The following is a 14,487-nucleotide window of genomic DNA, read 5'->3' as shown; positions in this document are numbered from 1 at the left end:
TAATTTTCTGAGATACTGAATTTGTGATTTTGCTTAGTTGTCAGTTATAATCATCAAAATGAAAATAAATAAACATTTGAAATATATCAGTCTGTGTGTAATGAATAAATATAATATAAAAGTTTCACTTTTTGAATGGAATTAGTGAAATAAATCAACTTTTTGATGATATTCTAATTATATGACCAGCACCTGTATATTGTGAGAGGGCCGTGCGTTACTGCGTCCCAAACAACTCAAAATAATAAACCACAAAGTTAACAAAATGATGCACTCCACTGTGCTAAAAAGCGCTTCTCTGCTGCCTTCACGTGCTATTCCTATTTCCCAGAATTCCCACTTATGAATTTGTTAGGCTTCATGTGAGCCTGAGCTGCTGCAGTCTTAGGCCCACCCCAAATGCTCTCATTGGTTGAGACGCATTAATGACACCATCACTTTCATAATAATAAAAAACTGCGTTAATAACGCGTAAACTTGCCCAGCCCTAATATACACACACATACATGTATATATTTAAGAAATATTTACATGTATACTTGTATTCATATTTATATGTGAATTATATTAAACAAAAATTTAAATATTTCATATATTTCTTAAATATATTCATGTAATGTGTGTGTGTATATAATATATATATAGGACGCTATATATCTATATATATGATATATGTATGTATATCCGACACTAACACACACGACACACGACTTATCTCACACACACACACACACATAAATATACACAGTACACACACATCTATATTGTAAACATAAACTTTTATTTTGGATGTGATTAATCGTGATTAATTTATTTGACATCACTATTTCAAATAAACACTGTTCTTTTGAATTTTGTATTCATCAAAGATTCCAGAAGGACACTGAAGACTGGAGTAATGATGCTGAAAATACAGCTTTGCCATCACAGGAATAAATGACATTTTAAAATGTATTAAAATAGGAAGCAGTTATTTGAAATTGAAATCATATTTCACAGTATTTTTAATCAAATAAATGCAGCCCTAGTGAGCATAAGACACTTTAAATATTAAAACATCTTACTGACCATAAATGTTTGAATGGTAGTGTATGCTATACATCTTCTGGTCTTTAGTATACTCTATGTGCAGTGCAGGGAAGAAAAGACCCAAAATGACCAGGAAGGACAAGCCATTTTATATTATGTTTGGCCATTGTGAATTATTGTAAAGCTTAAGTGTGTCCAAATCAATACAACAATTTGAGATTATTTCAAGAAATGTGACATTAATGGACAGTGCAGTGAATCAGTCCATCATAGAGTATTCAATGCCTGTTACTGCTTGTTGAATTGCTCACTGGATGAATAGTTTAATGGTCATTATTTGATTGGACATTTGATAAATTGTGGCTGCCATTAAACACACACAGACAAAATTGGAGACCTTTAACTTCCATTATTATTATTTCATACCAATGAACATGGGTGAACAAAGGACCTTGATGACTGGATTATATTGGTGAACTGACAGATAACTGACAATTATTGCTAGAGATCTTTTTTGTGGCAAGTGATTACTCAAGATGAAAAGAACACACTTCAACATGAAAATTGGAAAAGCTTAAACCCAATCAAGTAACAGTCTTTCACAGTTCATTTTATCCATCTCACTTGTTTGTAGCAACTTTCGGCATCAAATTGGCACAAGACATACTAGTGACTATTAAAGATGTCAAATACAGATGTGTTCAGAATGTTTCAAAGCAACTCCATCTCTTATAAATATTATACAGTTGCAAATACTGTAAGTGGGCAAACGTACAAAATCAGTAGGGAATCAAATAAATATTTTCCCCACTGTATGTATGTATGTATGTATAGAGAGAGAGAGAGAGAGAGAGAGAAAGAGAGAGAGAGAGAGAGAGAGAGAGAGAGAGAGAGTGGGTATAGAAAATAATCACTTTTTTAAGTTAATCAAATTTTGTTGGATCACCCCCTTGTGTCAGTATTTTCTGAACTACCTTTTGCTTTAATTAGTCTGTTGCCTTTAGTCTGTTGGGATACGTCTCTAACTTTGCACATCTAGACTTTGCAATTTCATCTGCCTCATAATCTTCTTCAAGGTGTGTTTTGGCAAAGCTCAGTCGTGACTGCATGTGGCCTTTCTTGAGGAGTGCCTTTTTTTCTTGCAACCCTCCCATATAAGCCACAATTTTTGAGAGTTTGCCATATTGTTGTCACATCCACACAAAATGACCACTCTCTGTCAAAAATTCCTCCAACTGCTTCAGAGTTACTGTAGGTCTCTTGGTCGCCTTTCTGAGCAGTTTTCCTCCAGTTTGGAGCGACGTCCTGATCCAGGGAGGGTCTGTGCTGTACCAAATACCTTCCACTTCTTAATAATAGACTTCACTGTGCTTCTAGGAATTGATAACGCCATTTTTCTATCCATCTCCTGACTTGTGCCCATCCACAACTTTATCCCTGAGATCTTTTGACTGTGCCTTGCCACCCATACTTGATTGATTACTCTAGCTGCTCTACCAAGGACTAATATGCTCCAGTAAAGCTCTTTTCATGCTGAGCTAATCAAAATGACCACAGCTGTTTGTAGTTCAAATGGTTTTGTGTGGCATTGAGAAGATGATTAATTACACCTAATTAAGTTTGCAAGTCATTTTTATGAGGGGGTGATCTTTTTTTCTGGCATGATGGTGTTATATCTTTCATATCAGTTATAAGTTGCACTGAGTAAATACAGCTGGATAAAACAAAAACAGTCTGTCTTCATTTCCAGCTACAAAGCAACAAAATGTCATTATTTTAAAGGGAGTTTTAAAGGGAGTTTTCTATATCCACTGTGTGTATATATATATGTCTCAGTGAGTCTCAGGTCTACCTGTGGGCAAGAAGTACTGGTTATGTGACAGAAAGGGCATTGCAGAGGTCTGGTATCTGTCCAGTGGAGGTATGCTGTCATGAAGTGGGTTCCTCTTCTGTCTGGCTCTACAGTTTTGGAACCAAACCTACAAGAATTCAGCACTTATGGTTACATGGTTTTAAATTATAAAATCCAATGATAAACTGTATAAGCTTCAGCTTATAAATGTTCTGTACCTGTATGACTCTTCTGCTTAGTCCAGTCATGTCTGCCAGCCTCTGCAGTGTCTGTGCATCAGGGTTCTTGTCTTGAATAAAGTGGGTCTGCATAATCTGTATAAATCAAATACACATGCAAGCCCATTCTGATATGTACAGTCCTCTTTTATCACAGGTGGAGAAAAAGTGTACCTGTAGCTGCTCCGAGGTGAATGATGTACGAGGTCTTTTTGGTGGCTTTGGGAGGTATTGAATAGGTAAAGCTCCATCCAAATGCATTATATTTCCTGTTATGATACAATAGCCTTTCATTTTTAAATGTCCCTCATATTAGTGTATTAGAGATGGTTGTTTCTAGTTGACATGTAAGATACTGTTTTAATGTCCTTTTTAGTCGGTATTATATATAAAATAATCAAAAGCAAATTGTTACTGTACACATATCCAAGAAAGAATCAAAATTACCATTGTCTGACATGTGCTGTAGGTTTGGCAGCATTATGTCGTAGTGAAGGCGACAGAGAACTTGATTCTCCATCAAGCCAAACTCTTCTCCTGTAGAAAGCTGCCTTTTGCAGATGAAGCAAGCGAAGCAGGCGAGATGATATATATCTTTTCTTGCCTTCCGAACCCAGTCATTTGCACTGACTTGAAGGCCACATCGAGCACATTTTATGCCAAAAGTACTGAAAAACAATATATATATATATATATATATATATATATATATATATATATATATATATATATTGTTGCTGGTAACAAACGTTTCGCCATTTTGTAATCATGACATTTGTCAGAACAATTATTTGTTTCTCTTTAACCCATAACAATCAATTTAAAAAAAAAAAAAAAATGAGTTTGAACTCAATTTTCTTCAGTAATTTCATTCAAAGGTTGGAGGTTGTAACTCTAGCTGCACTTTCATTTGAAAAAAAAAGCAGCAATCATTTTAAAATGAAACCTTTTTCCTTTTATAATGTAAAATTTTATTTTAACTGAAAGTTTTCTGTTTTCTATAAAATTGTTATGTATAATGTATTAAGCCACATTTGCAGCATGTTGTCAGCACACCATAAATGTAAATATATGATGAAAACGAGATGTAAATACACTTGTTACCTGTTATAATCCGTTCTACAGAAAATCTCTTTATTCCTGATGAAGCAGCTGTAATGTTGACTCAAGGACTCTCCGCACACAGAGCACTGCAAACATTTCAGATGCCACATTAATCCATTCACCTGCGAGAAGAAATAACGTTAAATATCGTATTATCTCGTTCAAAACATGTTTTTATTCGTCATACTCATTCGTTATTATAGCACTATTAAATTTGTTGAATAAAATTATTATCACTATTCTTAATGTTTCTTTCTTCGTCTCTGCGAGCTCCATAAACACCTTTAGCACTTGTGGGTCCACAATTTCCGTCGCGCAGCGCGCGCATATGAATAAAGATGACAGCGATGAACACCTTGATGCCAAAACAGACCTTTTCTCCCTCAAACTCCGACAGTGATGGTTCGACGATGACTTTGGAAAAAATATATTTAGAATAACCTAAATCAAATTTATTTCGTAATAAATCTGGTTCGGTGATCAAATGGCTTAAAATAAATGAAAACCTAGGCCTAATTAATTTCAGCTACTTACCATTTCTGTGCACGAAGACATTTGAAGCGACTGGGATGTAAAACCGTGTCACCAAACGCCAACAGTTAACACTGATGCTGAATATGGAGGCAATGTTACACTTATATAAAACCAGGTCCAATTATGACAGAATTATCGACTACACTCTTAACTTCTAAGGCTTTCAGAACTGTTATCATGTGCCATATAATAAGAGTACAGAGAAAGTCCATATAATTAGGATGACTTGAAAGGTTCAGACTGGAGACAGCCAGTAGTGTAAATTTTCGCTGTCAGTCAAAGGCAATAAGGCAATCATCAAAAAACAGGAAATTCAATGCAGACAGATTTTGTGCCACTGTGTTTGTGCAAAATAGTGCAAAGACCCTTTTTTTAAGTTTGCATACAGCGTGTAGTTTAAATGACTAACCTGTGAGCATTAGATGCCAAGCCACGCTACTTAAAATAGTGTTAAAAACATGCAAACGCATGTTATATCAGGAACAAAGGAATGTGCATTCTGTTACCAGAAGCACAGAGTTGCCTTTCCTTGGAAAACGCTCTTCAGTCATGCTTTGTGCCATTGATAGTATTATTATGCAGGTAATCCTGAAGGAAGATGCACATGAAGAATTTGAAATCTATCTATCTTTCTATCATTTTTTATTTTTATGTGACTGATAATGACATGGCGTGATTTTTACACTGGCATCAAAGAAAATGCAGGAATTTATTTTGGAAATGTGTAAAAGAGTATAGTAAACACATGAAGTGCATCCTGGGAAGCACTTATTTTCCTTTATTATCATTTAAGGATAAGTCATTACATGTACACATTTTTAAGACTATAAAAATCTTATCTTTTTTTTTTTTTTTTGGAAAGAAGTGTAACCAGATGTCTTATTTTTGTAAACACTCAATTTTTAATTCAACAGTATCCTGTTAGTCCTTGTTGTGGTGCTGCATAAATAATGTTCATGTTGACAACTTCATCTACAGATATGATGGGGTTTTTAGAAGAACAGCAGTATTTTCAGCAATTACATTATGAAGTTAATTTCCATGCTGAGGCAATAAATTGTTAGATTTTGAAGTGCAGGGGTATTAGATGGTTTGATCAATGCTGGAGAAGCACATTTAACCAGCTGAAAGTGCTGAAAGACTCAAATCTCTTGAACTGATGGTTGTGAAGATATGTTTTTTTTTGCTGTGTTTTGTGATTTTGAGGTAGGGAGGTGCAGCCCTTGTTTACAATAGGACAATTTATGAGAAACTTACCCTGGAGGGGCAAAAGGGTCAGGGTGTGGTTGTGGTTGTGGAGCAGCTTTTTGTGAAGGCTTTTTTAAGGGGTGCCTTTTCACTGTTTTTCAAGCAAATAGCAGCCATTTAGTGGGGACATTTCTTTCAGTAGTTTACAATGTGTTAGATGGTTCCAAAACTGATAAGTGTGTGAACAAGTTTTAATCAGGCATACTCTCATGCCCAATTTATCATTCAATTTTACATGCATGCCATGGTCTTCCTTTTAGAAAAAGGGGTAGTTTCTGTGTCCATCCCATTTCCCTGAAGTTCAGCCTCCTACAGGGCCTTCAGCCAGAATGGTGAGCAATGCTTCTGAACCGAACTATATTAAAATCACCTGCCTGCTGGAACAGGATGCATAGTGATTTGAATATTATAAGCTTTTTCCAGTTTAATGTGTATCACCTTACAGAAATGCATGGTTTATTTATGTCATTTACAAAACTTATGAAATTGGTATTGCTATATTTTCATCACATTGTCTGTATTCACAATAAGCAATGAAAACTATGATTATTATTGTAATGATTATAATATAAATTGATACATTTGTTGATACCATATAGCAATGTATGTGTATGATGTTAAGTCATATAAGTGCGTCTAGTTTTGCTCAGCAGATTCAAACACAAGGTGGCGCACAAGGATTTTTTGTATTTTTATTTTTTCGTCTCAACTGGCTCTCCAAACTGAATTGCTGTTAGATCCTTTTTTTTTTCTTTTCTGCATCGTGGTTTTAATCGTGAGTTTGGTGTAGTGTTTCATGTTGCTTCCACTATAAAAAACTGAAGTTCCTTCGGTCGTTTTTTTCCCTTATCAATTTGCAAAAAGCCTCCGCGAGTCTCTGTCTTTGCGCGACTAGACTTTGGCAAGCATCTGTCTTGCATGTGAAGATAAACGACATGGAATTATTTATTTGCAGTCTTTTCCTTCTTTAACACACCAAATTTGAATTCTTTGTGCATTCGAATTGTACTCATATTTAGTATTTAATTCTTTCTGTTCCAGACTACAATGAAAGGTGAGCAATGAACATTTTCAGTACTTCTATGATTTTTATATAACCTGTATCAACTTTTGTGACAAGCCCTATGAGATATTTCGCTTTGTAGTGTTTAGCTTTTTACTGAAGTGGACGTTTATCCTGCTGCTGAGTCTCTCCTTATATGCCGGTGAAGAAAGCCCAACTTCATCAAACATTGGTAAGTAGTCTACATATCCATTAGCTATTTCTAAAAATACATAAATAAAAACAATAATGCTTTCTTTCTTTATATATATATATATATATATATATATATATATATATATATATATATATATATATATAGATTAGAAATATCAAATATGCTATCTATCTATCTATCTATCTATCTATATATACAGGTGTGTCGGACTGGGGGTAAAACCAGTACTGATTACCAGGGCCCCAAAGGTAGAGACGGCCCTTTATTTTCAAAGTCTGGAGGGGGGGGGGGGGGGGGGGGGGGGGTTGGGGGGGGGGGGTGGGGGGGGGGCCCATCCGGACTGCCTATGCATAGGGCCGGGACCTTGTGCAACGCCCCTGTTTATACTGGCCTATGCATATATATATACGCCCCTATATATATATATATATATATATATATATATATATATATATATATATATATATATATATATATATATATATATATATATAGGCTATAAGTGCATATGTCAGTATTTAATCATATTAGTCATATAAACTGAACTTTGGTGTTATTTTCATGTTTTCTGAATTTCTGAACTGAATTAAGTCCGTCAATTTTTATGCTTTCGGGAGGATTAGAAGTGATTTTAATTATTAGGATTTTCTCTCAAGTTAATTGTCACAAAAATTATTATTATTATTTATCAAAATCTAACTGGATTTTTTTTATGCATTAAATGAAGCATTAAAGCATGTACGTCTAAAGGCTCAACAGTGCATTTTCTCAAAAAAAAAAAAAAAAATTAAGTATTAGCCGCAAACTTCTTCTGTATACTATGTTTTATTAAAGTGTATTATTATTAGTGTTAAAGTACAAAAATTAATCGCAGTGCTCTCCAGCATGACTCCCCTTTTCCTTTCATCCTCGTGGAGGTATGTGTAAGCAATGAACAAGTCTGATCTTGGTTAGGAAGTTGTGTATATTATCTTCAGCCCCTCTGCTCAGAGTTGCATTTTTATGAGGAGTTTGTTATATAATGCATTGATGGAAAGAGGGAGAGAGAGGGAGATTCTGGTTATCTGCTGCACAGTTTGTGTAAACTAACCACATTTCATTCAACATTCTTCTATTTTCGGGTTGTGTCTGTCATACTGTTGTCAAGTGAAATAGAGGGTCATGCCACTGACATCCTTGAGCAAAGATATGATGTTGCTTGTATTTATGAATAAGCCTTATCAGGGGAAGACTGTTGTCTCATTTCTATTGAGAATGACTGACTGATATTGTGAGAAATATATTCAAAACCATATTTGAACAAACTACTGTACAAGGCTGGTAGTTAATGAAGAAATTAGTGCAAAGTTCAAGACATTTAAGTCATGGTTACATGATCATCTATTACCATTGACATGAATCCATTAAATCTTTTAGTTAGAGTGAGAAAAATAAAAAAAATCATGTAAATCCTCAGAGTTGCAAAAACACATGATGCAATTGCCTTGATGAGGCTTGTAATGACGATTGCGTAATTTTGAAATATAATCTCACATCTAAACTATGCTGGAAATTTTGTAGTGAAATACATCATGGAATGCTGGGGAGGATGTTAATGTAAGAATTTAAATTTAAAACACTAGTGAAACCTTTCACAACTTTGATTGTATTTTTATGGCTTGTTTTCTCTAGTGAATCCTTGTTGCTATTACCCGTGTCAAAACCGAGGGATTTGTGTTCGATATGGCCTGGACAGATATGAATGTGACTGCACCAGAACAGGCTTCTATGGAGAGAATTGCACTATACGTATGTATTTTGTCTTTTATCTCAGTCTGATTGTGTGTTTGTACTGTATGATGTGAAAACATGTTGGATGAAAACATGGACTTAGCTAATCATAATATTTTGCCTTAAAAAAATGAAGTCTGACATTTCATCAGCTTGATACTCAATCTAAGCTGTGTGTACATAATGGTGGTACAAAGATCTCTGTAAAATTTGCTGAATTATTTAAATATAACAATAAACTATCACAATTGTTTTGGAAGCATATGCCTCTTTAGACACAGCCCAGCATCTGTGCCAGCCTATTCCTGGCAGAGGGAAAGGCTCGGGATCAAGTCATTTTCACTCTCTTACAAACCCCCACATCATTATCAGGCATTCCCACAGTCTGTCTCCATTTCCATTTCTTTTTTTCTAATTCTATTTCCTGTCTCTCTCAACTGACACAAATGAACTGGCGCAATAAAAGGCTTTGCAGAAAGTTCCAGGGAAGTTTCTATACGCTATTTGTTGTGATAGGATAACTGTGTTAAATAAAAAACAAAACAAAAAACAATGACACTTGTGTTATAATAGAGCTTTATATCCTGGAATAATACGATTGCTTAATTAGTGTCATTCCAGTTTGTTTATAAGATTTCAAAGGAATTCCAGGATATCTCAAACATATGTCTAATGTATTGTTTACTGGCATACTGTATGTTGTACCAGTGTAGGGTGATTCATAATCCCAGACAGTTGTACTTTCTCTTTATTTATTAAAACACACACACCTGTTTTCTTCTTCAGCTGAGTTCTGGTCTCGAGTATTTCAGCTCTTGAAGCCCAGTCCTAATGTTGTCCACTACATTCTCACCAACTTTGACTGGCTATGGGACATCATCAACAGGACGTTCCTCAGGGACTGGCTCATGCACAAAGTGTTAACAGGTTAGTTTTGTTACACATACTTATTATTAGTTGAGTGTTCACATTCATTATATTGTGTTTATGTTTATTTATCATTACAGGCATAAATAGGATAATGGCTGTGAGTAGATGGCAAACAAAGTGTATAGTCATCTTAGGTACATATTTATTGTGAGGTTCAGTTTGTCTCTTGTGTAATGTAGAAATCAGTATGATATGCCCTGTGCCCCTGTTCCTTAAGGCACGTCAAGACATTTGTTAAAGGGGATGAATTGTCAAAGTTTTATGTAAATTACACTGATACTAGAGTTTTATAGAGCAGTCTACTACACAATTTAATTTAATAAAAAAAAAAAATAATAATAATAATAATAATAATTTGAGCATTACTTTTTACGATTTCAGTTATCCAGTATTTCCACTTACAAAATGTCTTTTTGTAAGTGCAAATGTCTTTATCAGGTCTATCTGCATTCTGGTATCAGACCTTTTTTGCTTCTTTGGCCGTACAGGTACAGATTCTTCCACTGGTTTTTGGATTATTGCAGCAAATAAGCACTGTGTCCAGCAAAAGTGTGTGATTCATACATTTTTTCTTCATCGAGAGAAACGAACACAAAAGAACAGCTGAATTTAACAGCTGAAGATAAACTGCGCCAAGGTGGCATGACTTTAACATCAGCACCACTTAGCTTCAGACAAATCCTTCTTCTTTATTTAAAATCTACAAGTTGGAAAATTTGAGTTAGAATAGTTTTCAAGAGCATGATTATAAACACAACAAGGTTGTAAAAGTGGCTTAGACGAGTTTACCTGTTCGCAAAAATTCACAAGTGCGGCATTACTGTTGTTTTTTATATCATACAATAAAATGAAAATGAAAATATGTTGAGATAGTGTTAACCATTATTGTGGTAAAGACCTTATTTCAGCAATTTAACCAAAAAACTATTCTGAAAACCCACTGACCTCAGGGTTATGCAAAATGCTAAAACATTTCCAGGATAGTATAATGGTGAAATGCATTGAATGGAGGTGATGCAACTCCAACTTTAACTTTAGTCAGCCACTGTTCCAGTGTAAATTGTTCGTAAGCCTGGTCTTCAAGTCTGTTTAGGGAAAGAGGAGAATAAGTTCAAACATAAAAAAACATTGTAAACAACAATGTTTTATCAGTAAAGAAATGCAAGTCTTTGGCTGAGTAACTACTTCCAGACCACACACACATGTGTATAGACAGAAATTCTGTATGAAGTATCGTTCGGTAGATTAGATGTTGTCTGTTTTCTTTGCTTTGGCAAAATTGTCTGTAATCGAAATGGCTTGGATATAGTTCAGATGGTGGTTTGACAAGGGTTTGCGATTATTGTTTTTTATCATACTCCTCAGTGGTTGTCAGAGCAAATAGCTGGGTTTGAATGAATTTGGCCTAGTTGTTTTTCTTTCTTGTAAAGGGAGTCTCCTTTAATTCAGCATCCTTCCCTTATTTACTCAATCACCGCTTTGTTTTAAGTGGCCCTTTTTCTAACTTACTGCCCCTTTTTTATCATTTCCTCCCAGTTGGTGCTCTGTAATGTCTTCCTGTAAAGACATTAGAGTCAGTTAAACTTCATGTAATGTAAATGTTGTGGCGAGATACACCAGTATTATAGGAGGCTATCATTTCAATCTGTGTTCACTTTAATTAGTCTGCCGCCGGTTGCCATGGTGATGCTCATGTACTCTGCAAGAGGCCCTCAGATTCCTCATGTCCTTCACACTGCTGCTGGCCAAAAGATTTCCTTGTGTGAGCCAAGTTACTAAATATCCTGAGGTATAGTTCCAGGAAAGTGTCGTGGAGAGTATGTTGGCTCTGCATAAGGCTAGATGTATGGTGCTGTTTCTAATTTTTTTTGTTGATGCCTCCCTTTTAAACATTTTCTTTCCACTTTAACTACATTTAACTACAATGCATTTACATAAAAAAGTAAATATATATATAAGGTATAATGTGCTTATTGTGCTCATGTTGTATTGAAAAATACTTGCTGCTTTTGAGGTGGGAAATGTGTAAGGGTAGGTATATTGTATCAAATGATTACTTGAAATGTTAGTTAAAAAATTGTTAAAAACACTTAATATAAAGAGGGTCCTGATTTTTTTTGTAATGGATATCAAAATTTAAAATCGTCTCAGGTTACGAATGTAACCATGGTTCCCTGAGTAGGGAACGAGACACTGCGTCCTCTAGGGGTCGCTAATGGGGAACACCTTGTCGTGACCCGTGTCTGAAGCCATACAATGAAAAAACACCACGATTTGGCCCAACCAGCCTCTGACGTCACTACCGGTGCGACTATAAAAACAGGCACCGGGAAAACACGTCATTCACTTCTTCGTCTGAAGCTTGCGTCCGAAGCATGGCAGGGAGCTACGAGGACACAGTGTCTCGTTCCCTACTCAGGGAACCATGGTTACATTCGTAACCTGAGATTTCAAGGGAATTCGAAACTTCCTCTAGGGGTCGCTATGGGGGAACAGTATACCCACGCCGCCATCTGAGGGGAGTGCAGGCCAGAACATCATGGCGAACACTAAGTACCAACTCTACCATTTCAATGGGAGTTGGCCCCCGGGACGTTTAGACGGCTGTCTGTGACAATAGCCCCTTACGGCCAAAGGCCTAAGCTACATACCCAACTTAATTGTTAGGGCCTCGGCCGGTGGTAGACTAAAGGCTTGGAATCAGGAAAGATTCCTTTAAAGGGATACGGCTAGGAACCTAGCATTTTATACTAAGTCTTGCCTGTCACACAGGGGCTACAGCTTGCTTCCGCAAAAGCTTGCTGAAGGAGCTGTCTCAAAAGATCTCCAGTTAGCAACACCCTGTTTAGATAGGTATCCGAGGATATAATGGGTGGAGTGGCGCCCAAGATGAACGGGGCTTTTACCAACTCAAGAAAGGGCACGAAGCAACCGCGCAAAGCCCTCACCATATAGGATTTTAGAAACAACGCAGAGTACTAGCGTGTGAACTTACCACAGTGTGGATTTCAGAAAGTGTGCAAAGACTTCACGTGCACACTTACCATAGCATGGATTTTCAAATACTGTTCTATGGAAGGGCTCTCGTGGCACTCTGATAGAGCAGCTCATGGAATGGTGCATCTCCAAAAAAGTATTTTTGAGAGTCATCAACTCGATCTGTGGAAATAATGCTGGAGCGCCCTGGGAAAAAAAGTGAAGTCTCATATGAGAGGAGAACTCCTGAATCCAGAGTAGCACGCTCATAGGAGACCCTTCTTGGAAAAGGGGAGCGCTGCTAAACTACCACGAGAATCGCCCGAATAGCCTCATGTTGAGGGAAGCGATGCTTGAAGTGTATAAACAAATACACACTGGCTGAATGGAGCCCAAGGAACCAACGTCTAATCATCTCAAGAAAAGGAACGAAGCGCGTAACCTTAACCATATAGGATTTCAAAAGTGCGCAGAGTCTTGCGTGCACACTTACCAATACATGGATCTTAAGAAGTGTGCGCAAAGTGTTCAGAGTGCACACTGACCACCATGTGGTTTTTCAGAAAGTACACAGAGCTTAGCGTGTGTACCTAAAGGTTCCCTAAGCATCGCAGAGGCGCTGAACCGCACGGGAGAGGCAAGCTCAAATTTTACAAACTCTCTAGCGAGGGGATCATCACCTGAGGCAGCATATACACGAAGACTTCTGTAACTGCCACCTTCACTTCCCGCCTGGATGCGACCAGCACCTAAGCGGCCAGGGAAGATCCCTCAGGGTGACCTGGCCAGGAAATCCATGAAATTTCCTGCAGTGCTGTGCCAGGCCTGATGATCAAGGAGGCTCCCGCAGAAACCTGTGATCTCAGCCGCCTAATACCGGAAAATGAAGCCGGATGGCTGGTGCTGACGAGTGTTTAGTAAACACTGTAACTGAGCACTGCAAAGGAAACTTCACAGAGTTTATTAGTAGACACATAACCACCAGCAATTTACACATAAGTATATACAGAAAGGGTTATTTTTATACTCCCACCCTCCTGTGCTGGAGCCCCGCTTTTAGTCCGGACCATCAGTAAGGTGATTGCTACGAACATAGAACCAGCCAAAAACATTATAGGTCCAGCATAGGAGACTGTTATGCGTTAGAGGTTTTCCACCTAACCTCGATCAGGTGGAGAGCTGGTGGTTACAGGGGAATAGTAAGGGGAGGATAAAAGCAGAAGTTAAAAATCCCTAAAGGGAACGAGTAGATACCTCAGTATCACTCTGGACTCAGACGAGAACGCTGTCTCGTCTGGATCACATCCTTAGGTTCTGCTTACCCCCTTGTGACCCACAATTCTTAACCCTGCCCGCAGGTGGGGGAGGAGCGCGAGTCACGACCCTAGCCTTCTGTGCCCGTCTTTGATCCTCAGATCGAGACAGGCCAGGACCCCTATGTTGTTCGGGCTCAGACCTGGACCTTCGTGGAACGAAGGATCTGAAAGCAGCGGAGTGCGCCTTCGTCTTCCCGAACTTCTCGATCACCATCTCATCAGAAATACCGAAAAGTTCAGAAGGCGAAACCTGAGCATCGAGAAGAAAGCCTTTTCTTTCTTCCCGATGT

The 14,487-nt window shown here is 37.3% G+C and overlaps 1 protein-coding gene and 1 pseudogene across 1 annotated transcript; one reads left to right on the top strand and one right to left on the bottom strand.

Annotated features, from left to right (window-relative positions):
- Window positions 1-2,657: 2,657 nt before the first annotated feature.
- Window positions 2,658-5,288, bottom strand: LOC109071318 (LIM/homeobox protein Lhx6-like). Its single transcript, XM_042757406.1, has 7 exons — window positions 5,244-5,288; window positions 4,486-4,644; window positions 4,204-4,325; window positions 3,547-3,767; window positions 3,274-3,368; window positions 3,100-3,195; window positions 2,658-3,008 (listed from the first exon to the last, which is right to left on the bottom strand). The coding sequence occupies exons 1-7, from the start codon at window positions 5,286-5,288 to the stop codon at window positions 2,862-2,864; spliced, it is 885 nt and encodes a 294-aa protein (XP_042613340.1). The 3' UTR covers window positions 2,658-2,861.
- A 1,401-nt stretch (window positions 5,289-6,689) lies between these two features.
- LOC109077984 overlaps window positions 6,690-14,487 on the top strand; it is a 28,860-nt pseudogene continuing 21,062 nt past the window's right edge.

The sequence above is a fragment of the Cyprinus carpio genome, chromosome A5 (assembly GCF_018340385.1).
Source record: "Cyprinus carpio isolate SPL01 chromosome A5, ASM1834038v1, whole genome shotgun sequence".
NCBI lineage: Eukaryota > Metazoa > Chordata > Actinopteri > Cypriniformes > Cyprinidae > Cyprinus > Cyprinus carpio.
Note: the sequence above shows the minus strand (reverse complement) of the source record. Positions and strands in the feature narration are given on the sequence as shown.

What these genes read in the sequence shown, in the direction of transcription:
- LOC109071318 (XM_042757406.1), bottom strand. Translation starts at nt 5,288, where the DNA reads ATGACTGAAGAGCGTTTTCCAAGGAAAGGCAACTCTGTGCTTCTG. An exon ending in TGTAGAACGGATTATAACAG is followed by an intron (nt 3,768 to 4,203) that starts GTAACAAGTGTA and finishes ATTGTTTTTCAG; the next exon opens with TACTTTTGGCATAAAATGTG. An exon ending in TAAGCAGAAGAGTCATACAG is followed by an intron (nt 3,009 to 3,099) that starts GTACAGAACATT and finishes GAATTCTTGTAG; the next exon opens with GTTTGGTTCCAAAACTGTAG.